The sequence below is a fragment of the Ochotona curzoniae genome, unplaced genomic scaffold, assembly GCF_017591425.1.
Source record: "Ochotona curzoniae isolate NIBS_2020 unplaced genomic scaffold, NIBS_Ocur_1.0 contig_3622, whole genome shotgun sequence".
NCBI lineage: Eukaryota > Metazoa > Chordata > Mammalia > Lagomorpha > Ochotonidae > Ochotona > Ochotona curzoniae.
Genome location: NW_024465926.1, coordinates 898,506 through 923,623, shown reverse-complemented (window position 1 = coordinate 923,623; position 25,118 = coordinate 898,506). Strand labels below are relative to the sequence as shown.

Genomic DNA, 25,118 nt, shown 5'->3' with positions numbered 1-25,118 from the left:
CAGCCTTCACCCCCAGGAGCATCTCACTGCACCAGGGCAGCCGTGCGGCCTGCAGACCCACACATGGCCACCTCACTCATTGTCGGCCCACCTGGGCCAGCACGCCCAGCACACGTCCAGCACACGTCCCCGGCCTCACCAGCTACGCAGGCCACACGCAGGCAGCACCCCCTCCGCAGAGGCAGTCCTCTAGCGGGGAGCTTGCGCAGTTAATCCCCACCAGCCTTGGCCAGCCTCCTGCTACAAACCGGACCTCAAGGCCGAGCAGAACCCACGGCTGGGGCCACAGGGCATTTCCATCAAGAGAAGTTCTCTGCAGCCACCCACTGCACCTGCAGCCTTGCTGCGTCAGAGCGCCTTTTGGGGCACAGAACAACGCATGCCTCTCAGGACTGGGGGGCCCCAAAGGCCCTTGCCCTAGGCCCCTCTCTACGCCCAGGAGGGTCAGGCAGAGGTGGCTCTGGAATGAAGAGGCTCCACTCGCCCCTGTGTCTCAAGCCTGGTGGGCCCAGAGGGAGACACCACAGTCTGAAAGGACGGGGATGGACCAAGACGGTGATGCTTGACAGAGGAGTAAGAACTCTGTCATTTAAGATCTTACCATGCAGGGACTGGAAACCCACTTCTGGCTCACTCGGGCGAAGGAAAGCCAGCGCGTGAGGGCTGGCAGGGAGATGAACGCTGCCTTGCCTTCCCTCCCACCTAGTGCCTTCTGCCAACAGCCGCCGCGTACCTGCAGGGCACATTCCCAAAAGCCTACCAGGGACAGGGGAATGTCCTGAGACCCACGGAGCAGACCCACAGCAGAGGCCGGCAGGCAGAGGGGGACTTCCCTTACAGAGAACTCAGACCAGCAATGTGGTGGACCCTTGCTGGCTGTGGTGACTTCCGGCATCACAGCAGCCACATCCTGCTTAACAAGCAGGGGGTTCATCAGAACCTGCAGCAGGAAGAACCCACGAGGCCCAGGAAGCCGGCTTTTATTACAGCAGGGTCACGCGAGCCGCGCACGGCCAGAGGAAAGGAAGGGGATCCAGGGACAGCCCGGCAACCTGCCGCCACGCTGCTCTGCCGCCGCTGCTCACTGGTGGCCTTCACCTGGCAGTGCCGAGTCCTGGGCAGGGCGCTGGGGGCCGGGCCCCGTGCTGTGCGTGCTCTCTCTCTGGCGCCAGCTCCGTGTGCTGGGGCTCTTCTCATGGATGGAGAAAGAAGCGCTATGAGCGGAGACCCCGTGCAGGACGAGGCACCTACGACAGGCACAGCCCGCCACCAGAGCCCCGGCTCCCCGCTTCGCCTCCAGCTCCTCCAGCCAAGACCTGGCTTTAGTTACTACCTCTTGGGCCCAGCCCTGGCTGCACCTGGCACCTGAGGCCACAGATGGAACATCTCTGGCACACTCTGGCCTTCAGGTAAGGTAAATCAAGGGCCTAAACGCAGCCTCTCCTATGGGTGCTGGTCTGAGTCCTGGCTGCTGCACTTCTGACGCAGCCCCCTGCTTGTGGCGCAATCCTTGGGCCCTGTGCCTGCCTGGGAGACCTGGAAGAAGCTCCTAGCTCCTGGCTCCAGACTGCCTCAGCTCTGACAGTTGCAGCCATGTGAGAAATGAACCAGCAGATGCAAGATCTGTTCCTTTTGCTCTCAGTAAATCTGCCTTTCAAATAAAAATAAAGGGTAACCAACTACAAACCTAAACACTCAGCCCTGGTATGGATGTAGCTCAGTGCACCAGCCAGCCGCCCCTGTTGCGGGTCCGGCTCCCGGCCACTCGGCACCTGGCAGGCGGCAGAGGCCAGCCCGGGCACCTGGCGCACTGCCACTCCGTGGGCTACCCAGATGGTGCTCCTGGCTCCTGGCTTCAGGCTGGCCCAGCACTGCCAGTGGGGAGCATTTGGGAAGTGAACCAGTAGATAGAAAATCTTTGTCTGTCTTTCCCTGTCACTCCACCTTCGAATAAATTGTTCTTTAAAAAACAACTGCAGTGAAGACAGAAACCCTCTCACTGTCAGCAGGGAGCAAGCCAGGGCGGCGCTGGCCGGGCTCTGGCCGTCTGCTGCCCCAGCTGCCCCAGTCCATCGGCCACTCACCTTCCTCCTGCCCCCCGCTGTCCTCCTCTGAGTCCTCGGAGCTCTCGGCTTCCTCGCTGTCCCCGTCTGAGTCCGTTTCCTCCAGCCACTCCTGAGTGTCTTTAAAGCAAAGCAGACCCTTGGGCTTCCAGGGCAGCGGTCAGCTCTGCCTCGGAGGCTCCACCCTCCCATCAGATCCAACTCCAGGGCTGGCGGCGCAGTGCCGCAGCTAAAGCTTCCCTCTGCAGCGCCAGCTCCAGCCCCAGCCTCTCCACGTCTCACTGAGCTCCGGCTGGTGTGTCCTGAGACACTGGAGCGGGACCAAGTGCCCGGCCCCCTGCACCCTCGGGGGAGGCCTGAAGAAAGCTGCTGGCTTCACATGAGTCCAGCTCGGCCACTGGGGCACTGCAGGGATGTTTGCTCTGTCTCTTTGTAAACAGATCTCTTTTTCAAAAGGGGGACAGAGCTTTAACCGTTGGCGAAGAAACAGACTTGTGTGTCCCAAGGCTTAGAGCAGAGATGGCATACTCCATACCACACCCCAAGTCTGCTGGCCGGGGGGCAGCCCACACAGGCCCCAGTGGGCACCCCACAGCCTTCCGACACTACCCTGCCCGGGGGTGGGCTGGGGGTGGATGCCCTCCCTCCACAGTGGCCCCACTGCTTACCAGGGTCCAGGGCCACCAGGACCTTCCACTCCTCCATCCGGTGCAGGTCCAGGCAGTACAGGTCCCCGAGGGTGACCTGGCGGTCACCAGCCTCAAACATGCCCCCATAGAGATAGAGTATGCCGTGCTTCACGGCCAGCATAGCGTGAGAGCGTGGGCTGGGCCCAACCTCAGGGCCACCGGCCCCCCCAGCACTGTCCTCGTCCTCCTCCTGGGGCTGTGCCGCCGGAGCTGGGGCCGGAAGCGTCTGCTTGATGGTGACCACAGTCCCGTCCTCGGCCACCAGCTCTCTGACCACCTCCAGAGGCTGCGGGGTGCTGGTACCCCCGTGCGCAGGCTCACAGGCTCCTTCCAGGGCCTCTTTTCTCCCCCGCCTTGGCCTCCTCCTGTCCGACTTGGGGCCCTGTGGACAGAACAAGCACGGAGCAGCGAGCGGTCAGCCCAGAGAGCGAGGACTGAGAAAATGACAGTCCGCAGCCAGGGACACTGGGGGTGCTGTGGCCCCGGGCGGACCAAGGTCGTGCCATCAGCTGGGAGGCGCGAGTTGTGGCCTGACCAGCACTGTCAGAAGGCTGTACCCACTTGCATCTCTGCCACTGGCAGGACAAGCCTGGCGGCCAGCCTGGCCTGACTCAGGACAAACACGTGCTCTAGGTGCGTCAGGAGAACCCCTGCCAGGAACTCCTGCAGAACCCACCAGCAGCCTTCCCATCTCCCACCCCGTCGCAGAGCGGACCCTGCCATCCTGGGGCTCACCCTGCTCTCACCAGGTAACCCCTGGCACACCCTTCCCAACCTTTTAGCTGCCACCGCCTGCAACAACCCGTGACAGCACCCCAATGGGTCTCAGGACATACAGCCCAGAACTGGGACCAGGACCACAACTACTGGGTGCCAGCTCCACATCCACCTCGAGAGCCCCGTGCAGGGGTTGCAGCTGGGAGGGCCCGAGCTTTGAACCTTGGCAGTAACTAGCCCGGGGGAGGACGAGGGCATCAGAGGAACACCCCTCAGTGCATGTGGGCAAGGCTGCAGCCCGTCAGAGCTGACCTACCTTCAGCTGCCCCACGAACCAGCGGTTCTTGTTGGCGTCATAGAAGTGCAGGTCGTTGAAGAAGTCGCCCTCCAGGCGCTCCTCCTCTTCCTCGTCACACACCCCTCCGAAGAGCAGTGTCTGCTGGTTTGGGGCCACGGCCACCGAGAAGCCAGACCTGGGGCTGGGCTTGACTCCAGAAGGGTGGATGCGGCTCCAGAGCCACTTGCCTGCCAGACAGGGGAGGTTGCCAGGTGCCTTCCCACGGCCCCGGCACAGCTCCCCACCGAGCCTCCGCAAGGCATACATCCCCAGGGCACAGTTCTGCACAGAGCTGTCCTGGGGCCTCAGGCAGCAGCCCTGGGTGTGGCCCAGCCCTCCCTGTCCCTGCCTTGCTCCAGTCCCGGCCAGGCAGCCCTCCCAGGAGGTGGGAGGTGGACTTCATGCTGTTTTTCCTCAGTACAGGCCACCATGTGACAGTCCTGCATGTGCAGCCTGCAGGCTTGTGAGACAACTGCTGGTGCGACCAGAGACTCGGCAAAGCCTTTCCCTTAAATGATCATCATAAACACCAGTTGGTGGGAGAGGCATGGGGAACATCCCCAGCCCCCACGGCAGCAGCGGGGTGGAGTCTCAGCCTGACCGGGCTCCAGCTGCTACATGGGGAAGGCACCGCCCAACACTCAGGGCTTGGACCCCTGCTGCCTGTGGGAGACCGAGACAGGCTTGAGCTTACACCAGACCTGTCCCAGCCCTGCCTGCTGTGGACACATGGGAAGTGAACCGGCAGAATGAAGATTCTCTCCCCTCCCTCCACTTAGCAGATGGAAGTAAAGGCTGAACCAACACAGCCTGCTGACACACAATGTACCCAACAAGCAGAGGGTATCAGACAGGGAACCCAAGAATGACACATCCAGCTGGGACTCAGCTGTTCCTGGCCACAGGAACTGAAGTGCTCCCAACACATCGTGTCGCCAGGAGATGGCCCCACCCCAATCACCCAGAGAGGAGGAAGGTCCCTGCTGGAGGAGGCACCCTGGGGTCCTGGCTGGTGGAGACCCTTCCCAAGCAGGCACAGTGCTGGCTACAGAACACCAAGCAGCCCTGGCCTGCCCGGCTCTGTCCTGGGCCACAGGCACACCCCATCTCCTAACAGCCCTGGGATGCTGACTCCACAGCCCACTACCAGCAAGGACACACAGCAAGAAACAGCTGCAAAGAAGCGGCCCTGGCAGGCCCACAGCTATACCCAGGCTTGGCTCCTGCAACTTCAGGGTCTGTAAGGGCATACGAAAAGCCACCCCACCAAAAAACATCGCTCACTGTCATCTCAACACATGGTCTTTACCCAAAAATACAACACACATCACATCTGGTGGAGCCCAGGGCGGCTGCACGCTGAGGGCTCAGCTGTGGGAGCCCAGAACTCTTCTTAAAACCCCAGCCATTGCTGCCCTGACCCTCAGCTAACAGGGCCGCGACCTCGGCAAAGCAAGTGCTGAGGCGCCGCGGTCCTCAGGGCTGCTCCGGGCAGCAGTTGTCATCTGAAAGCCCCACATTCACTGGATCCCAGGGTGAGCGTGTGCCAGGCTCGGCAGCCCAGGGTGGACCTGCCCCACTAAGGAGTGAGCGTGTGCCAGGCTCGGCAACCCAGGGTGGACCTGCTCCACTAAGGAGAAGGTGTGTGCCAGGCTGGGCAGTCCCTGGTGACCCTGGGTGTGTGCCAGGCTGGGCGGCCCCTGATGACCCTAGGTGTCACTGCACATGGCTGGGTGGGGCTAACATCCTGGGCTGGGCTTTCCACAGAGGCCACCTGCTGACGCTGCCCTATGCCCCGACAGGCAGATAAGAGGGCCAGGCACCAGGGGCTAGCGGCTGGCCTTCAGTCCTGGGCAGCACACTTGAGGGCACAGGCTGCACTGGGCTATACCTTCATTGCCGTCCTCCGGCCTGAGCAGGAACATGTCCGAGTGCTGGGTGCCCTTGTCCACATCCTTCTTGACTCTCTGCAGGAGGAAAGGGCCGTGAGAACCGCATGGCAGCAGCGGTGGACGCCACCAGGGGCCCTCTCGAGGTGACGCGCAAGGAGAGGCCCACGGTGCTGCACAGGCCTCCTGCACCAGCAGGCATGTGGTCAGCTCAGGATGGGTGCAGCTACAAGCCCGTCCTCACAGAGGAACACCCAGGGCATCCTGCTGTGCAGTCAGGGCGCTGCCAGGAACCATGCAGGGCGCCCAGCGGGCTCACTGCGAATCCTGCTCGTTCCCGAGGCCGCTGTCACAATGGGAGCAGCCTCCAGGCAGGAAGCCAAGGACGGCTCTTGACCGATGCCAGGCACTGCCCACTTGGATCTCCGAGCTCTGAAGACAAACCCACTGCTTCTACCCTTCACGTTCTGCTTCGAGAGTCTAACCCTGCTGGGCCTTGCTGCGACGCCCACGGTTCTCATCGTGCTGCCCGGGAAAAGGCAGCGCCAGCCCATTGGAATGCGTCCTTTACATCCAACCACACCCAAAGCACCCACTAGGCAAAGACGTCTCCACAAACAGTACTGCAGCAATCCGCGTGGACAGACCACACAGGCACCCCACTGCACTCCTGGGCTGCCCACGGAGGCCAGCTGTAGGCCCACCACTGGTCGACAAACAAAAGACACCCTTCATTACTCAGTGCCAAGCACAATGAGAAGGCGTGGGCTCCAGGAACGCAGCCCCAGCCGGGAGGAGAGACATTCACCCCCGTAGAGGACAGACTCCAGAGCATAGAACCCCTGCACCTGCAGCCCCTGGGGACGCGCAGGCCAGCAGCTGTCCGGGGGCATCGGGACTCCAGGGAGAACCTCTGGTCACCAGGGTGATGTGCTGGACAGCGGGGTGTAGAGCCCGGGAACCCTTCATCTCAGGAAGGGCCTCCCTGTTTCCCCCGAGAGAGGCCTCCAGCCACACAGGACACCCCAGTCCTGCTCCTCCACAGCACTAGGACACGAGGCCCTGACCACGCGTGGGTGGCGGCCATGGGAACACGGCACGGCCCGAGCGGGCAGGTCTTCCCCCTTCAGCCTTACTGACCGGACACGAGTCACAGAGCAATCACACAGCCAAACAGGCCAGGGGAAAGGTGGCAGGCTGCCAAGGAGCCTTAAGGTGCCCACACACTGACACAGCTGGGACCTCAGGTACACACACACAGCTGACATAGCCGGGGCCTCACGTGCATACACACACACACACACAGCTCTGACACAGCCGGGGCCTCACGTGCATGCGCGCGCACACACACACACACACACACACACAGCTCTGACACAGCCGGGGCCTCACGTGCACACACACACACACACACACACACACACACAACTCTGACACAGCTGGGACCTCACGTGCATGCGCGCACACACACACACACAGCTGTCACAGCCGGGGCCTCACGTGGACCTACAGTGAGCACGTATGTCACAGCCGCAGGACTTTCTGTCCCAGTCAGGGTCCAGGACGACATCAAGGACCACCTTGTCCCCAGCACTGATGTGACCAACACTTCCCTGACACTGCAGTCACAGGATGGAAGGCAGCGTCTGTTACCCAGAGACCTGCATATAGTAAATAAATCAATTTGTGGGAAGTGGCCACAGCAGAGAGAAGACCCGCGGGTCAGGAGGAGGTCTTGCAGCTCGGTAAGACATTACACAAGACCAGACAGCAAGTTCTAAAAATGCTGCCAGACCATTGGAAGCAGCCAGAGTAAAAATAAATGAATTCAAAAGTAGTAAAATTGACACTTCTAAAAAAATAAAAGTGCTAATGAGAACAGACTCCAATACTGAACTGTTACTCAGAACAGGTCATACACGGCACGCACACAGACCACCCCGGGAAGACCGGCTCTTGGCACACGCCACACGTGGCGTGCCAACGCAGAGCCAGTGAATTCTCCAGGATGAAACAAGATTTTGGACATTTCAGCTTTAACATACGTAACTCTGGCAAAAGCCTGAGGCGTACATTCTTCTCTAGCATACTCAAAGTTAAATAAGATTCACTCCATAAGCAAATAAGCCTCACGTTAAAGGTACAGCTGAGCGCTACGAAGGCAACTAGTTCTAAGGATATGAAGGAAAAACATCTGCTTCTCATTGCAGATTAAACCATGCAAAGCAGAATATGAAAGAAATAAAAAGATTTAAGATAAGAAAAAGAAGGTTGGTGTATTTTTTTTTTTCTTCCGTGATCTTCAAACTTCCCAAGAGGAGCCTGGAACTTTCCTCTTGTCGTGTCAGGAACCAGAAGTGCCCTCCTGAGACTGCCCTGTCCACCAGAGGGTAGCCGCTTCCTGTGTGCCCCACAGCCCAGCTCACCTGCTTCGAGTAGCCCCCATAAATGACAATGCCACCCTGGGGCGTGACAGACATCTGGCAGCCCGACCTGGGCGTGGGCCCAGTTCCCGATGGGCACAGCTTGCTCCACGTGAATGAGTCCCGGTTAAAGGCATACACGTCATTGTAGTAGATGTAATCCCTGGTCAGAATAAAACACAGGGACACGGTCAGGGACACGGTCAGGGACACAGGGACACGGTCAGGGACACGGGGACACGGTCAGGGACACAGGGACACGGTCAGGGACACGGTCAGGGACACGGTCAGCGACACAGGGACACGGTCAGGGACACAGGGACACGGTCAGGGACACAGGGACACGGTCAGGGACACGGTCAGGGACACAGGGACACGGTCAGGGACACGGGAAGGATGGGGACCTGGAGAGTGAGCCTGGGAGGCGGCTAGGAGCCCAGTGGTGGCCACAACACAGGTGAGGGAGAGTTCTGTCCCATGGCCCGCATCAAGGCTGTGTGACGCCAGCTCCACTATCTAACCCCCACTCCTGCTAGTGCACCCCTGCCGTGGCGGTTCTGAGGGTTCCAGGAGCACGAGGTTCCTACGTGGGAGGTCCTTAGCTTCAGCCTGGCCCAGCCCCACTTAAATCTGGGGAGGAAACGAGTGGGAAATACAACTGTTTCATTTTTCTTCCTCTTAAATAAAGAGTGAAGCAAAGCTTCTCCTGGTGTAAATCTACACGGGAGACGGCCTGCACCGGAAAGCCTGAGCGCTCAGCAAGCCAAGCACTCGACGCTGGAAGTTGTGCCCAGCTGGCAGCACCACGGGGTACAAGAGGATGACACTGGGCACCACGGGGTACAAGAGGATGACACTGGGCACTGTGGATTAACTAAGACACAGCCCCGAACCACACGGCCCAGCTGCATCGCGAGACACACAGCACCCCGCCCAGACCTGGTCAGCCTGCAGACACAGCACCAGGATGGGAGAGGGCCTGCGTCCACCAGCACTGCAGGGCAGAGGGGAGGCCTGAGGAGGCACCCATCACGGCCCTTCCCGGGCCCCAGCCCCATCCAAGGCGTCAGGCTGGAAAGGCACCTGCGGTGCAGCACAACCAGACGCCTGCATGGACACAGGCCGCCTCCGGCCACTGGAAGCAGAGCCCAGGGAGCCTGGCTCTCTCTTCTCTGAGCGCCACAGTCACCTGCAAAGAGCACACTGGCCAGCACCGCCAAACCGGTGCTCCTCCAAACCCACCCAGGCCACTGGCCTCACCTCACCCTTCCTTTTTTTAACATTTATTTATTTTTATTGCAAAGTCAGATATACAGAGAGGAAGAGAGACAGAGAGGAAGATCTTCCGTCTGATGATTCACTCCCCAAGTGGCCACAATGGCTGAAGCTGAGCCAATCCAAAGCCAGGAGCCAGGAACTTCCTCCAGGTCTCCCATGCAGGTGCAGAGTCCCAAGGCTTTGGGCTGTCCTCGACTGCTTTCCCGGGCCACAAGCACCGAGTTGTATGGGAAGCGGGGCTGCCGGGAATAGAACTGGTGCCTGTGTGGGATCTTGGTTGCGTTCAAGGTGAGGACTTTAGCCACTAGGCCACACCGCCGGGCCCACCTTTTTTTTTTCAAGATTTATTATTATTATTATTATTTTTTTCTGGAAGGAAGAATTGAACGAAAGAGAGCCAGATATCTTCTACCTGCTGGTGCTCCTCAAATGGCTGTAGGACTAGGCCAGGCAGAATCAAGAAGCAAGGAGCTTCTTCCGGGTCTTCCCCGGGTCTCCCCTGGCCTCCCATGTGGATGCAGGGTCCCCCCTGTGGGTGCAGGGGCCCCCCTGTGGGTGCAGGGGCCCTGTTGGTACGGGTACAGAAGCCCAAGCCCTTGATCTTGTGCTGCCTCTCCAGGCCGTCAGCAGGGAGCTAAACTGCAAATGGAGTAAGCACAGCTCAAACTGGTACCCCATGGGATCCAGCGCTGCAGGCAGAGGCTTGGCCTACCTCCCTCACAGGCCTTAAGAAGACAACAGGGGGACCCGGCGCCGTGGCCTAGTGGCTAAAGTCCTCATCTTGCACGTGCTGCAATCCCATATGGGTGCCAGTTCTAATCCCGGTGGCCCCACTTCCCATCCAGCTCCCTGCTTATGGTCTGGGAAAGCAGTGGAGGACGGCCCAAAGCCTTGGGACCCTGCACCCACGTGGGAGACCTGGAAGAAGCTCCTGGCTCCTGGCTTTGGATTGGCTCAGCTTCAGCCATTGTGGCCACTTGGGGAGTGAATCATCGCATGGAAGATCTTCCTCTCTGTCTCTCTTCCTCTCTGTGTATCTGACTTTCTGATACATATAAAAGTAAAAACAAAAGCAGGGGCAGGGTCATAGTGTAGCAGGCTAGGCCACCACCTACAATGCCAGCATTTCTTATGGATGCTCCACTTCGGAGCCAGCTTCCTGCAAATGCACTTGGAACAGCAGGGGAGGGCGGCAGTGCGGGGAGCCACAGGGGTATGACAGCTGGATGCAGTCACAGCTCCTGGCTTCAGCCTGGCCCAGCCATCCAGGATTCTCTCTGAGCTGCCTTTCAAACATAACACATCTTAGAAGAGACGAGCAGAGCAGATGGCCCCTCTGTCGCTGGCCCACTGGCCCCTGCCGGGCACCTGACCCCTGCCGCTCTCCAGTTCTAGCAGCTGCAGGTTTCCACTCAAGAAAATATGTTACATGTAGGATAAACAGCAACTGTTTGAAGAAACTCAAAATAGCCTTTCCAAGTGCAGTTCATTTGTTTAATACAGATGGTGATTAATCCACTGTGGCATCTTCCTATTTTTGAAATACTTCCTCAATAACAATTTTAAAATAAAAATTACTTTAAAAACTGACTCGAAGGCAACTGGATGTTAGAACTACTGCCAACTTTGATTTATAACCAGAAAGTTTAAGCGTAAGTTGTCCTGCCCTGGCCGAGGCCAGCCCGGAGTCAGCAGAGCAGCACAGCTGGGTGAGCAACTCGGAGGCTCCAGGCTGAAGGGTAGCCGTCTCTCTCTCTCTGAATGTGCACGCCTGTCTCTCTCTCTCTCTGAATGTGCACGCCATCTCTCTCTCTGAATGTGTACGCCGTCTCTCTCTCTCTCTGAATGTGCACGCCCATCTCTCTCTCTCTCTGAATGTGCACGCTGTCTCTCTCTCTCTCTCTGAATGTGCACGCTGTCTCTCTCTCTCTGAATGTGCACACCTGTGTCTCACGTAGATTGAATGCACACATCTGAGTGTGTGTGTGTGTCTGCCGTCATCCGGCTTTGTCACAGCCAACCTGAGACGACGGAGCGCACTGTGGGGACCCCTGTTCACACGGAAGGCGGCACGGGACAGGAGCCTGCTACGCCGGCGGTACCCTGAGTCAAACACACAATGCAGCAGGTGCTGTGGCAGAGGCAGCCAAGTTTGCGCCTGTGGCAGCGCCACTCCATGTGGGCACCACATCTGGATGCCAGCAGGTCCTCTTCCACTCCTGAGGACAGGCCAATGCAAAGCCTCTCTAGTCTGTCCTTCTCTCTGTACCTCTGCCTTTCAAATAAAATAAATAAATGGGGGGGGGGGTAACTAAAAAGCAAACAAGAATGATGCAAACACATTCCTTCTTTAAAATGAATTACACACTTAAAAGTGTCCCCCTAAAAAGCACTTGAGGGGCCCGATGGCGTAGCCTAGTGGCTAAGTCCTTGCCTTGTACCCACCGAGATCCCATTTGGCCTCCGGTTCTAATCCCAGCTGCTCCACTCCCCATCCAATTCCATGCTTGTGGCCTTGGAAAGCAGTGGAGGACGGCCCTAAGCGTTGGGACTCTGCGCCCTTGTAGGAAACCTGGAGAAGGCTCCTGGCTCCTGGCTTCCAATCTGGCCACTGCAGCCCCTTGGGAGTGAAACAGTGAATGGAAGATCTTTCTGTGTCTTCTCTGCAAATCTGACATTCCAATAAAAAAATCTTTAAGAACAACAACAAAAGCACTTGAGAGCTTAGATCTGGGGGCTGGAGCTGTAGCGTGGCATGTTAAGCTGCCCCTTGTGAGGCCAGCATCTTACATAGTGCTGAGTCCTGGCTGCTCCCTGCTCGTGACCTGGTGAGGTGGCCCCTCCACCCATGGAGGAAGACTTCCGGATGGAGGGATAGGCTCCTGGCCCCCCCAGTCCAGCCCAGGCTACGGCAGGTGACTGTGTGTGTGTCCCTCTGGGGCTCTGCCTTCCAAATAAAACACATCTTTTACAGACAGTGTGAACCTCAATGCCGTGGACAGTAGTGCAGCCTGCAACAAGCCCACGCCGCCCTGTGCCCACGCAGCCTCCTTTCGCTCCCACGGCACTGCCCTCTCCATACAGCCAGGCCAGCATGTCTTTTTGGGGACTAAGAACAACCAGAAAAACGTGTGGCCACATGTGGGTGCTACTGCACGAAGACGCTGGGGAGGCGGAAGACGCCACAGGAGGCTCATAGGACGACAGCCGCCACTGGGACACCTTCAGATGCAGGCCATCAGTGCCGAGAACCCTTACATGGCCACAGACCAGCGTCCTGGGCTAGCAGCACCCGCATCGCCTGGACGTGGTGGAAAGGCAGAGCTCAGGGCCTCCCAGGCCCGCGGAGCCAGCCTGGGTGGCTGAAGCGTTCAGCCTGAATTGCGTTCAGCCCATAGTCCCAGCCCAGACACACAGTCCCTGGGCAGCCCTGTCCAGCAGTGAGCACGCCCCACAGGGGCACACAGAGCGCGGACACAGCCTGGGCAAGGGTGGGCAACCCCCGGCAGCAGTCCAACCAGCCAGGACATAGCCCTGCCTTGTACCAACCTTGCACTTTCATGGAAGCCCCCAAAGAGCAGCAGGTGCCTCTTCCAGGCCACCATCCGATGTCCACTCCGGCCCGAAGGACCCCCGGTGGCCCTGAAAGGAAGGGAAGAGAGTCGTTTTCTTTTTAAAAAAACTCTTGTTAAATCTTCATGTGAGAAACAAAGACAGATGGTCCATTTCCCCAAGGCCTGAGCAGCCAGGCAGGCGGCAGGCAGCGGGCACTCACAGCGGCCCCTCCAGACGCAGACTGGCAGGCCAGAGCGAGAAGCCCCCGGGAGCTCAGGGTGGGACACCTGGGTCTTACCCGCCAGGCTCAAGCACCCACTCCCAACTCTTATTTATTTAAAAAAAAAAAACTGTATTCAGACTTCCATTTTGTAGAGACTTCCCAGACCGCCCTGTTAGAAGTCTGCTACTGGGCCCAGCGCTGAAGTCCTCGCCTTAAACACACCAGGATCCCATACGGCGCTGGTTCTAATCCCAGTAGCTCCACTTCCCATCCAGCTCCCTGCCTGTGGCCTGGGAAAGCAGTCAAGGACGGCCCAAAGCCTTGGGACCCTGCACCCGTGTGGGAGACCTGGAAGAGCTCCTGGCTCCTGGCTTTGGATTGGCACAACACCGGCTATTGCGGTCACTTGGGGAGTGAATCATCGGACGGAAGATCTTCCTCTATGTCTCTCCTCCTCTTCATATATCTAACTTTGCAATAAAAATATTTTTTTAATTGGGAGGCTTCCTGTTAACACATAGGGCTCCCTGTTAACACGGGGGGGGGGGGTGTGCAGACTGCTGACACGGGGAGCTGCCACTGCACTCTGTCCAGGAGACAGACGTTGAGGCCGCTCATGAGCGCCTCTCAGCAAACAGGAAGCAGAGCGGGATCCAATCCCAACTTCCGGGATCCCAGATGTGGACTCCAACAACAGGACACTCCCCCGTGCCCTGGGGAATGGAGACAGCTGGTGACACAGGCCTCCACCCACACAAAGCACTGTCCACCACCCTCCCACGCAGGCACTAGAAGCCATCACCGGGGAGGCTGGCGTCACACACAGCCACTTACAGAAACAGTGCGTGGCAGAGCAGAGCCGACTGCCCACCGCCCAGCACTCACCCGCAGACCACATCTGCAGCATGCTGCAGCTTAGCTCAGTGTTGGGGAGCCCGGCACCCCACACCAGTCTTGGCTGGAGCCACAGCTGCTCCACTTTAATCTGGCTTCCTGCTAATGTGTTTGAGAAGGAAGCAGAGGACGGCCAAAGCCTTTGGACCCCTGCCACCCATGTGGAAGACCTGGGGCAGGCCCCTAGATTCAGCTGGGCCCAGCTGCTGCAGGCAGTGCACAGAATGTCTGCTGGTCTGTCTGACACTGAGCTTTTCAATTCCTCTTTAAAAGCAGCAAAAAATTATTGGGCCCAGCATGATAGCCTAGTAGCTAAACGCCTTGCCTTGCATGTGCCAGCATCCTGTATGGGTGCCGGTTCGTATCCCAGCTGCTCCACTTCCCATCCAGCTCTCTGCATGTGGCCCGGGAAAGCTCTGAGACCCTGCACCCACGTGGGAGACCCAGAAAAGGCTCTTGGCTCCTGGTTTCATAACAATTCAGCCATAGTCATTGCAGCCACTTGGGGAGTGAACCAACGGATGGAAGATCTTTCTGTTTCTCCTTCTCTACAAATCTGACTTTTCAATAAAAATAAATAAATCTTTTTAAAAAAAATGTGCTTAGGAGCTTCCACAACGCACCTTTGAGGCCTACATCACAGCATGGTAGGTTAATCCTCGGCCTACGGCAACAGCGCCCCACATGGATGCATCCAGGGCTCCCACTTCCGACCCAGCTCCCTGCTCAAGGACTGAGGAAGCGGCGGAGGAAGGCCTAAGGCCTTGGGCCCCTGCACCCACGGGAGACCCAGAAGCTCCTGGCTGCCAGCTTTGGCCGCTGTAATCATTTGGACAGCGAACCAGTGGAAGCAAGCTCGCTCTCCTTTCTCCGTGTAACCGACTTTCATCACCTAACAGTGAGCATGGGAGTAGTGAGGAGCCCCACCCCCAGCCCAGCACCCCCCAGCCCAGCACCCGCAGTCCGGCACCCCCAGCCCAGCACCCCCTAGGCCGGCACCCTCCAGGCCGGCACCCCCCAGGCCAGCATCCCCCAGCCCAACAACCTGCAGTTCCACAACGCCCAGCCCGGCGCCCCTCAGGCCGATACCCCCCAGCCCAGCACCCCCCAGGCCGACACCTCTGGCCGCCAGCCCCTAGGAGGAGCCCCGCCCCAGGCCGACTTACTTGACTTGCTCCCAGGTCTTGGTGGCCAGGTGCAGGACCCAGAGGTCCTTGTAGTGGTAAAACTGCTCCCCGTCGAGGGACGCAAACTCTCCGCCGAAGACCCACAGCTGCCCACCTCCTTGAGGCACCATCACAGCCTGTCCAAAAGAAAGGGACATTGCTCTGGTCTTTGCCTAATTCAGGCTCTGGGTCCCCACCCTCTCTTGCAATGACCATTAGGATCGCTCCAGAAACCCCTCAAAACAAACAAACAAACAAACATACAAACAAACAAAAAGCCAGAATAGAAAGACAGACAGCAACAGGAAAGGCTTGGAATCAGACAGGAGGTGGCAAGTGTGGACTCACTCATGCCTAACTAGTGGGACGCGGGGACTGCTTGCTTCTCACTGGGGTATTGGGGATTTCTCTGCACACCCATCCTAAAAATGTTCTGCACCCAAACTGTTGATTGAATATAAACCAAAACTGAAATGTCTATGAAGAAGTCACAGGATGTGGTTAAGAACCTACATTTTCCTATTAACATATTGGTTGGTTAATCAATACCATGTCAATTAATACCATAATGTAGTAATTCGTTGTTGATGTTATGTCGGGGCTTTTAATCGATCAGGATGATACTCTGCCGGCTCTACCTTCAGACCAGAGTCGGTCTCACCAAGAAGCTGTTGAACTTACCAGGACAATAGGATGCTGGACTTTATGCTTGGTAGATACTTCCACTGAAAGAATCTCAACTAAATTTGAACTGGGGTAATGCAACAAGGTGGAGGAATCCACCAAGGGGGGAAGGTCCGGGGAGGGGTGGGGGGATTCCCAGTGCTTATAACACTGTGTCACATAATGCAATGCAATTGATAAAAAAAAAAAAAAAAGAGGGACAGGGCAGGGGACTGCACAGCAGCTGGACCGGCCCCAGGGCACAGCAGTGTCAGTTCCGTCCACTTATGGTCCACCCTACATCTCCACCAATCCCAGCGGGTTCCCAGCAGCCCTCCAAGGGTACACAATCCCTTCCAAGGTTTCCCAGGCTGTACACAGATAGGCACTACACAAGCTGACAGAGGCTGCTCCTTGTGACCAGCTCCCTGCTAAGGCAGTTGAGAAAGCAGAAGACGGCCTACCGCGTGGGAGACCCAGACGCAGCTCTAGGCTCCCGGTTTCCCAATGCCCACCCCAGCCTGGCAGCCATTTGGGGGTGAACCAGCAGAGGGAAGAGCTCTCTTCGAATCTCGTCCTCTCTCGCTGCAACCCTTTCAAATAAATGTATCTTTAAAAACAAACAAACAACTGGAATTAGGGTGGCACTGTGAGGCGGTTCCAGAGCTGGCTGCTCTGCCATACCCAGCTCCCAGCTTATAGCCTGGGAAAGGAGCGGACGGCCCCAGTGTCAGGCCCCTGAATCCGCCCTGGGCGCTCCTGGCTCCCACTCCAGCCCAGCCCAGCCCTGGCATGCACAGAAGTACAGCCCTCTGTGGTGCCCCTCTCGGTGACTGCCATTCATGAATGTCAGGGGCAAAGTTGGCCTACCACCCAGCTAACAGCATTTTTACCCACTATCTGTGACACAAGTGTTTGCCACGTGCGGCACTCCAAGTCAACAAGGCACAGCAGCCGCGAGCAGCCGGGGTGCAGTGGGACCAGCCCTCCCGGACTGTCCCAAAATGCTAACACTTCGGCCATTTGGACTTGTCCATGGCTGCTATGGTTAGAACAGAACGTTCAGAGAACCCGAGGGTGACAGCAGCAACCCAGGGGGCCAAAGGAACACGCAGGACTGGGCTTTGCTGCACGAGTGTGAGTCCCCACGACCCGACCCTCACCAGGCCTGAGAAGCCACCGACGGGAACCTGAGTGGGAGTGTCAACATATCCCTGTCACAAGGCCCCCACCCAGACGCGGCCTCCTAGAGACCAGGTGTCTTCCAAGTAGGCGTGCAGTGGGCTCCTGCTGGCCCTTCAAGGGACGCTGAGGCAGCCTCCTGCACGGACCAGCTCTTCCCTCAAGCTCTCCTCTGCTCCCAGCGTGCGGAGGACAGAACGCAGCTGCGGCTCGGCCCCCGTGGCTCCATCCTGGTCACAGAAGGGAGCTATGACTTAGGGGGAACCAGCTCTCAGGCCAAAACAGAGCATGCTCCTCCCTCCTCACTCCCCCCATCAGACCCCACGGCTTCAGCCGGTGACCCACACTCCCATCAGACCCCACGGCTTCAGCCGGTGACCCGCACTCCCATCAGACCCCACGGCTTCAGCCGGTGACCCGCACTCCCATCAGACCCCACGGCTTCAGCCGGTGACCCGCACTCCCCCCATCAGACCCCACGGCTTCAGCCGGTGACCTGCACTCCCCTCCCTCCACACCCACAGAGGGAGAACAGAAGCCTCCCCAAGACGCTGGGTCTATCGGACACTGGTCAGCAGCCTGCGGATCCACTCACATCACACACTAAGTGGATCTCAGCCCCAACACGGAGAATCCAGAACAAAGGAGGAGCAGATGTCTCCAGCCTCGTGGCCGGCGTGGAAGGCTCAGGTGCCACGAGGGCTAGGCGTTCACACCCCAGAGCCCACTGCAGACCAAACTGTCGGCAGCAAGAGCACAGCTCTGCACGCTGAGGCCCGCTTAACCGGCCGCCCTGGCGACCAGCCCGGCACAGCCGCCTTCACGCGGCACCCACGCAGGTCAGAGCTGACTGGAAGCTGCCAAGGAAACAAATCCACGCCAAGGCTTCCATGACACTCCTCTTTCCACAATGCTGCTAAACCCCACGACGGCCATGGAAACAGCCCAGCCATGGCCAGCGACGGCACCGCGGGAGAGCAAGCCGAGTCGGCCCTGCAGCACCAGCACAGGTGTCAGAGTCCTGGCAGCTCCACTTCCATCCAGCTCCCTGCCTGTGGCCTGGGAAAGCAGCAGAGGATGGCCCAAGGCCTTAGGACCCTGCACCCGCGTGGGAGACACGGAGGAAGCTCCTGGCTCCTGGCTTTAAACTGGCCCAGCTCCAGCCAGCTCTGGCCATTGCAGCCATCTGGGGAGTGAGCCAAAGGACGCAAGACTTCTCTCTGTCTCCCCTTCCCTCTCTGTAACTAGCCTTTCAAACAATAAACAAACCTGCAATTTCAAAACAATCGCTGAGCCAGCACAGCACAGCACAGCACAGGCGCAGCGGACGAACCAGCCCTCGTGACCTGGAACACACCCCGTTCTCCCGAGGGAGCGGCCCTGGGCTCAGGTGCCTGGGACGGACCGCACCTCCCAAGAGGGAATGTGAACACATGCATGCTGACCAGCACTGCTACGCGTCCTGACTCAGAATCCCGAGCTCACCTTTAGCAGGGAGCTGGCGCCTGCCCGGGGCCAGAGGGTGGCCGGCTTCCACGAAGCCAGGTACAGATCAGGGGCTCCTTCAGGGCATGGAGTCAGAGAGGAGGCACAAACGTCACGGACACACGCCTGCCCGGCTATCCTCAACGGCAGCCTCCGAGAGCAGGGCCCTTCCCCAGCCACTACGGCAGCAGGGCGCCCGGTGCTGCTGCAGGGGGACATGCCGACACAGGGGAGTCTTCCCCCACCCTGTCCCGTTCTACCCACTGCAGCCACCGCCGCTCGACGCCCGGTCTTCTCACCAGAGCCCACTGGGCCCTCTCACCTGCAGGGCAGCAAACACAGCAGGCCACACACTCCCCAGGCACAGAGGAGTCACCTTCCAGCTCCACGAGGCCAGGGACGCTGAGCCAGGCCCAGCTCGGCCTCAGGCCCCAGTGCCCACCAGACCAACACATCTGGGCAGGAGGCCCCAGTGCACCCTGGTTACCTGGTGCGCACAGCGCCGCGGGGGTGGCCCGGGGATGTCGACTTTGGTCCAGGTGTCCTTCTTGATGTTGTAGATGTAAAGGTCATTGTAGAGGAGCGTCTGCAGGGACAAGCAGCTTCAGCATCCAAGGGGAGACAGGAAGCAGCGCAGACCACACCACACTGCCGGGGCGCCTGCCAAGACGCCCTGCCGGGGGCTGTGTGGCAGCTCAACAGGCTAACCGCAGCGCGGCGCCTCAGGCGCCAGCATCCCACATGGCCGCCAGTTCCTGTCCCAGCTGCTCCCCTCCCATCCAGCTCCCTGCTTGAGGCCTGGGAAAGCAGCAGAAAATGACCAAAGTCCGTGGGACCCTACACTCACGCAGGAGACCCAGAAGAAGTTCCTGGCTCCTGAGCAGCTCAATTCCAGTACTGCTGCCATCTGAGGAGTGAACCAGTGGATGGAAGGCCTCCCTGCCTCTCTTCTCTGCAAACCTACCTTTCCAATTAAAACAATTTTTTTAAGTTATTTATTTTTATAGAAAAGACAGATATACACAGAAAAGAGGCCGAGAGGAAGATCTTCTGTCTGCTGGTTCACTCCCAAGTGGTCACAGTGGCTGGAGCTGCGCCCATCTGAATCCAGGGACCAGGAGCCTCTTCTGGGACTCCCATGTGGGTGCAGGGTCCCAAGGCTCTGGGCCGTCCTCGACTGCTTTCCCAGGCCACAAGCAGGGAGCTGGATGGGAAGTGGAACAGCCGGGACATGAACTGGTGCCCATATGGAATCCTGGTGCATGCAAGGCGAGGACTTTAGCCACTAGGCTACTGTGCCAGGCCCCCAATAAAATAGATCTTAAGGGAAATAAAGAAGATGCTCACAACACAGCGAAGTTACAGCGAACATCCTTGCTTAGCCAAGCACCCCCAGAACAGGCTAAGAACCCCAAAGTCACAAAGCCTGTTTTCTACTGAAGTGCTGACCACCTCACTGAAAAGGCAAAGCCAGCAGCCCCACAACATCACAAGCAGAGAAGTGCCCAGCCTGCCACAGGTCAACAGTCCCTGGTGCCCAGCAGGGTTCGCCATCCCCTGAGGCAGGCCCAGTTTTACTGTGTGAAGATTCAGTGAGGTCACACCCACAGGCTCTCCACAGGGGCTCTAACCAGAAGCAGGGGGCTTTCCCGCCTGCTTAGCACGTCAGCCCTGCGCTGGTCAGCGTCCTCCCAGATGACGGGTGGCAGTGCACCCTGAGGCCAATCAGCATGAGATGCAGGCAGCAAGACCTCTGGGACACCAAAAACACATAAAACCCATTGGACCTGGCACCCAGGCATGGCACAGCAGGTTAACACACAGGCTCCCGATCGGGTCTGGTACCCAGGTATGGCACAGCTTGCTAACACATTGGCTCAGGGAGACCCAGAGAAGGCCAGTAGGTTAATTCCAAATCGGAGGGCTGGCTGAGTCCCCCCATTCACCATTCGGACCGAGACGGGAGCTCCTGGTTCGGGCCTGGCCCAGGCTCAGCTGTCGTGGCCATTTTCAGAGTAAACACCAACACATGCATGAGCCCATCCCCCCCGCTTCTCTGCATCTCCTCCATCATTCCGCTTTTCTAACAAATATCTTAAAGACATTTTTTTTTAAAACAGAAAAATATGTATACTTTACTTTTTGGCCATTGAAATATTCACCTCCAAAGAGGATCAGTTCGTCTTTCTCAGGATGAGCCGAGAGGGAGGCATTCAACCTGCAGAGAACAGAGCACAGCTGAGCCCGGCACACAACGCATTCAAGAGCCAGCCACGAAAGGACAGGCGCGGTGTGCTGGCGGGCCCTTCGCACAGCCACAGGACTGGAGAGCACTGGAGCCACGGGACTGCAGAGCCGGGAGGAGGCAGCACCCCTACCTGCTCGGACAGCCACCCCAGGGACACAGGATGGGGGCCAGCACCCCTACCCAGCATGGTAGCCTAGTGACTAATGTCCTCGCCTTAGATGCACTGGGATATTCCATGGGCACTGGTTCTAATCCCAGTAGCTCCACTTCCCATCCAGCTCCCTGCTTGTGGCCTGGGAAAGCAGTGGCGGATGGTCCAAAGCCTTGGGTCCCTGCACCCGTGAGGGAGACCCAGAAGAAGCTACGGGCTCCTGGCTTTGGATTGGCTCAGCTCCAGCTGTTGCAGCCACTTGCGGAGTGAACCAGCAGATGGAAGATCTTCCTCTCTGTATCTCCTTTCTCTCCATATATCTGCTTTTCCAATAAAAATAAATAAATCTTCAAAAAAAATAGGAAAGAAATGACCGGCACCACTAGACTTCAGTCAAGGACGGGCCGACAGACACCAAGGCCAACAGGACGGCTGTGGGCCAGCAGCAGCCAAGCCTCAGTGCACAGGCCTGCTGCCTGCTCAGCCTGGGAACGAACCAAGCCACGAGCCCTCACCCTTGCAACGCCACTCCTCCTAAAGCCCCGAACCTGCACAATGGGGGGACCTCCCCTCCCCCCCCGTCAGACCCTGAGGAAGCTGTCGCCCAGCATCACCTCTGCCTGCTGGCAGAGCAGGGGGCAAGTGGAGAGGGAAGGGCGGGGACGGAGGACTGAGGGGGAGGCTCCCCGGGCAAGGTGGGCCCCAAGTTCAAAGCCTGAGCATACGATCCCATTACCTGGGCTGAAGGGGATGTGCACCCCAATGTCTCCCACCAGGTCCTGGACTCCCCCAGGCTCAGACAGCACTGAGACCAAGCCTGCACTCCAGTTCAACGAAGCAAAACGCTTCCACTCAGCCGTGCAGGACCGAGGCACCTGAAGTGTGCCCCCGTTGCGGCCCAGGCATGGGAACCACAGGCCCCAAGCCCAGCGTGCTGCCACAGAATGCAGAGGCTCAGCTCCCAATCAGACACGCACACCCACGTCACCCACAGCACCTGGGACGCAGGCCTCTGCAGGCTGGGGCCCCGGCCACCGCACAGACAGCACCCGGCAGGGTCACCGGGAGACTGGCGCCGGCAGCCCCGGTGGCTCCCAGTGCTTACCGGGGCGAGGGCGGCGGGCACGGCGTCTCCACCACCTGGGTCTTCCTGGCATCGAGGGTCTGGAAGTGGGCGATGAGGGCCTCCAGGTCCTCCTGCAACACAGCAGCGGTCCGCGCGCCGTGAGCACCGGCCCGGGGTCAGGCAGCTTCCTGCTCGGCCTCCCTGAGCTGGCGCTGGAACCCTCACCCGTCCTGCTAGAGATCTGACTGCATGTGGGCTGTGGGCGGCCTGGTCAGGGACGGGGTGGGCACGGGCTGTGGGCGGCCTGGTCAGGGACGGGGTGGGCACGGGCTGTGGGCTGTGGGCGGCCTGGTCAGGGACGGGGTGGGCACGGGTTGTGGGCTGTGGGCGGCATGGTCAGGGACGGGGTGGGCACGGGCTGTGGGCGGCCTGGTCAGGGACGGGGTGGGCACGGGCTGTGGGCGGCCTGGTCAGGGACGGGGTGGGCACGGGCTGTGGGGCGGCCTGGTCAGGGACGGGGTGGGCACGGGTTGTGGGCTGTGGGCGGCCTGGTCAGGGACGCGGTGGGCACGGGCTGTGGGCGGCCTGGTCAGGGACGGGGTGGGCACAGGCTGTGGGCGGCCTGGTCAGGGACCCGGTGGGCACGGGCTGTGGGCGGCCTGGTCAGGGACGGGGTGGGCACGGGCTGTGGGCGGCCTGGTCAGGGACGGGGTGGGCACGGGCTGTGGGGCGGCCTGGTCAGGGACGGGGTGGGCACAGGCTGTGGGCGGCCTGGTCAGGGACGGGGTGGGCACGGGCTGTGCGCTGTGGGCTGAGGGGCGGCCTTTCGGGGCCGCGTGGCGGGTGGGGCTGGGAGGGCCGAGGGACCCGGAGACCCGGGAAAGCTGACCCCAGCCCCGGCGGACCGGGATGTCCACCGGCTTCCCCCGCCCAGCAGCGGCCACAGGTGTTCCCCCGGGGCCCGGTCAGGATCAGGGGTCAGGGACGGGGAAGGCCCCGCCCACCTCCTCCTTCCGCGAGCGCTTGGACACTTTCTTCTCCATCTTGGCCGCCGTCTTCTCCGCCCCGCGGCCCTTCTTCTCCTTCCTGCCCTTCTTGCCCATCGCGCCGGGCGCCCGCCGGCTCGGCCCTCGGGAGAGACGGAAGTACCCGAGCCCCGGGCCGGCGCGCGACGTGCGTCACTTCCGGCGCGAACCTCCGCGAGCGCCTCCGGGCGAAGGTATCGCGGGGCGGGCGGAAAGGTTCCGCCCGCGGGAGCCGGCGCGGCGGAGCCCTCGCGCTTCCTTCCGGCCTGTCGGTCAGGGCGACCGCGTGAGCGGCGTGGGGACAGTGAGAAGGAACATCCCCCGAGCTTTGAAGGAAAAAGCGGTGCAGGGGAGAGAAAGCGCCGACCCCTTGTGAGGCAGCTTTTCTGCTGCCCAGTGTCGGCGCGAGGCTCCTGCCCCCGGGTGCTGCTGAGTCCCCGGGCGTCGAGTGTTTTATCAGCTTCCGGCTTCCCACGGGGTGCCGCACCTGTGCTACCCCTCTGGCACCCCTATGCCACCCCTCTGCTGCCGCCCCTCTGCACCCCTCTGCCCCTCTGCCCCTCGCTGCTGCCGCCCCCCGCCCCGGCAGGAGGCCAGGTGTCAGCTGTTGTCAGAGCCAGGTTCTGAAACCCACATTCTGCCGGAGCGCTAACCACATCCTCGTCCTGGCCAGGCTAGCAGATGATGCAGCGTGTACAGGACGGGGCTGAGGGGGCACGACAGAGTCCCTTCATCAGTGCCCAAGCCCTGGGTGTGCCAAAGGGCCAGACCCAAACCGGGCTGGCCAGCCGTCAGTGTCACCTGTGTCTCGGATGCCCGCCCTGACCTCAGGACACCTGGGTTTTCCCACTGGCTGACTTTCCTGGCATGGCCCCGGGAGTCCTCCAGACTCCCAGTGACTGGCCGGGCACCTCAGCTCTCACTGGCTAGCCTCACACACCCAAGACAAGCCCTGCTGCCTCTCTGCCCAGCGCCCGCAGCGCACAGGGAGCAGCTGTGTCTGTCAGGGTCAGAGCATGGGAAGACCCTCGCCATAGCCATCTGCTGTGTGGGGCCGCCCACTCGGCCAGACCAGGAGCCAGGCCTCCAGTGAGACCCTAGGAAGGCAGGGGGAGCGGGCAGCTGGGACTCACAGGACAGAGAGGCCAGCTCTAGACGCAGCCCGCCTCCCCCACCAGGGCTCTGAGCTTGGGCATCTCAGGGGACTCTCCAAGTGCCCCCCTCATTGTCTGGCAGCACACACACTGAGCACAGCCGGATCCACGGGGAGCTAGGCGGCCAGGTGCCTCGGGGGCTGCAGAGCAGCAGCCGTCCATAGCCCGGGTTTTAACCTAGCCTCAACTGGACCCAGACGAGACCCCCAAGAACCACTCCCTGAGCCTTGCCATGCGGAAGGTGGGGCTCCCAGGCCATCGTCCACCTTCCAGAAGACAGGGTCTGGGGCGACTGGCCTGGAGTCCTGGAGCTGGCTCCCCTGGGTGTTCCCTTACCAGCTGCCATCTTCGGGACTCTGGAATTTGGGAGGCACTGGAAGCCCTGGCTGGAGAGTGGTCACCCCGTTCCCCTTGGCGGGGGGGGGGCGGTATCTAACAGCAGTGGTCACAGTAAAGGAGGCACGGCCAGGTGCTGGTGTTCACGGCCAGGGAAACTGCCTCCGTGTTCGTCTCACTCTCACAGGACAGGGCAGCGGCTCACTCTTTACCTCTGGGTCTCTGGCCAAGGCGCTGAGGGGCAGCGCAGGCCAGTCCCCTTGACTGCCACGGGGGCACCTGCCCTGCCTGAGGTGAGAGCTCGGTTTCGAGCTGACCTGGACCCAGCAGGCAGAACTTCCAGACAGGGTCTATAGTCCAGAAGCCAGGCCCAGAAGAGGGAGTGTCCAGGCCCAGGGGACACTGAGAACCTGGGCTTCGGAGGGCAGTTCCTGCACACTGTGTGAGGGGCCTTTGCCTGCAGCACCTGGTTGGCTCTGTTGGCTGATGCAACACAGCTGGGAAGTTAACCCAGGCTCCATGCCTGCAGTTCTGGTGTCGGCCTCCAGAGGTCGGCCTGTGCACAGGCAAGGGC

General features: G+C 59.8%; 1 protein-coding gene and 1 long non-coding RNA gene across 3 annotated transcripts; both read right to left on the bottom strand.

Annotated features, from left to right (window-relative positions):
* Window positions 1-650: 650 nt before the first annotated feature.
* KLHDC4 (kelch domain containing 4) lies at window positions 651-23,182 on the bottom strand. Of its 2 annotated transcripts, none has more exons than XM_040982257.1 (12): window positions 23,034-23,182; window positions 22,069-22,160; window positions 20,704-20,782; window positions 19,052-19,150; window positions 15,235-15,371; window positions 12,946-13,038; window positions 8,122-8,281; window positions 5,698-5,773; window positions 3,786-3,994; window positions 2,732-3,134; window positions 2,085-2,183; window positions 651-1,192 (listed from the first exon to the last, which is right to left on the bottom strand). In XM_040982257.1, exons 1-12 carry the CDS (start codon window positions 23,130-23,132, stop codon window positions 1,095-1,097), a joined length of 1,644 nt encoding a protein of 547 aa, XP_040838191.1. In that variant the 5' UTR covers window positions 23,133-23,182; the 3' UTR covers window positions 651-1,094. The 2 variants fall into 2 exon arrangements, with proteins under 2 accessions (XP_040838191.1, XP_040838192.1); XM_040982258.1 differs by having other exon boundaries at window positions 652-1,189.
* Window positions 16,938-18,125, bottom strand: LOC121157853. The gene is made up of 2 exons (XR_005884103.1): window positions 17,541-18,125; window positions 16,938-17,384 (listed from the first exon to the last, which is right to left on the bottom strand). It is a non-coding gene; the product is annotated as an uncharacterized LOC121157853 (long non-coding RNA).
* Window positions 23,183-25,118: the final 1,936 nt, after the last annotated feature.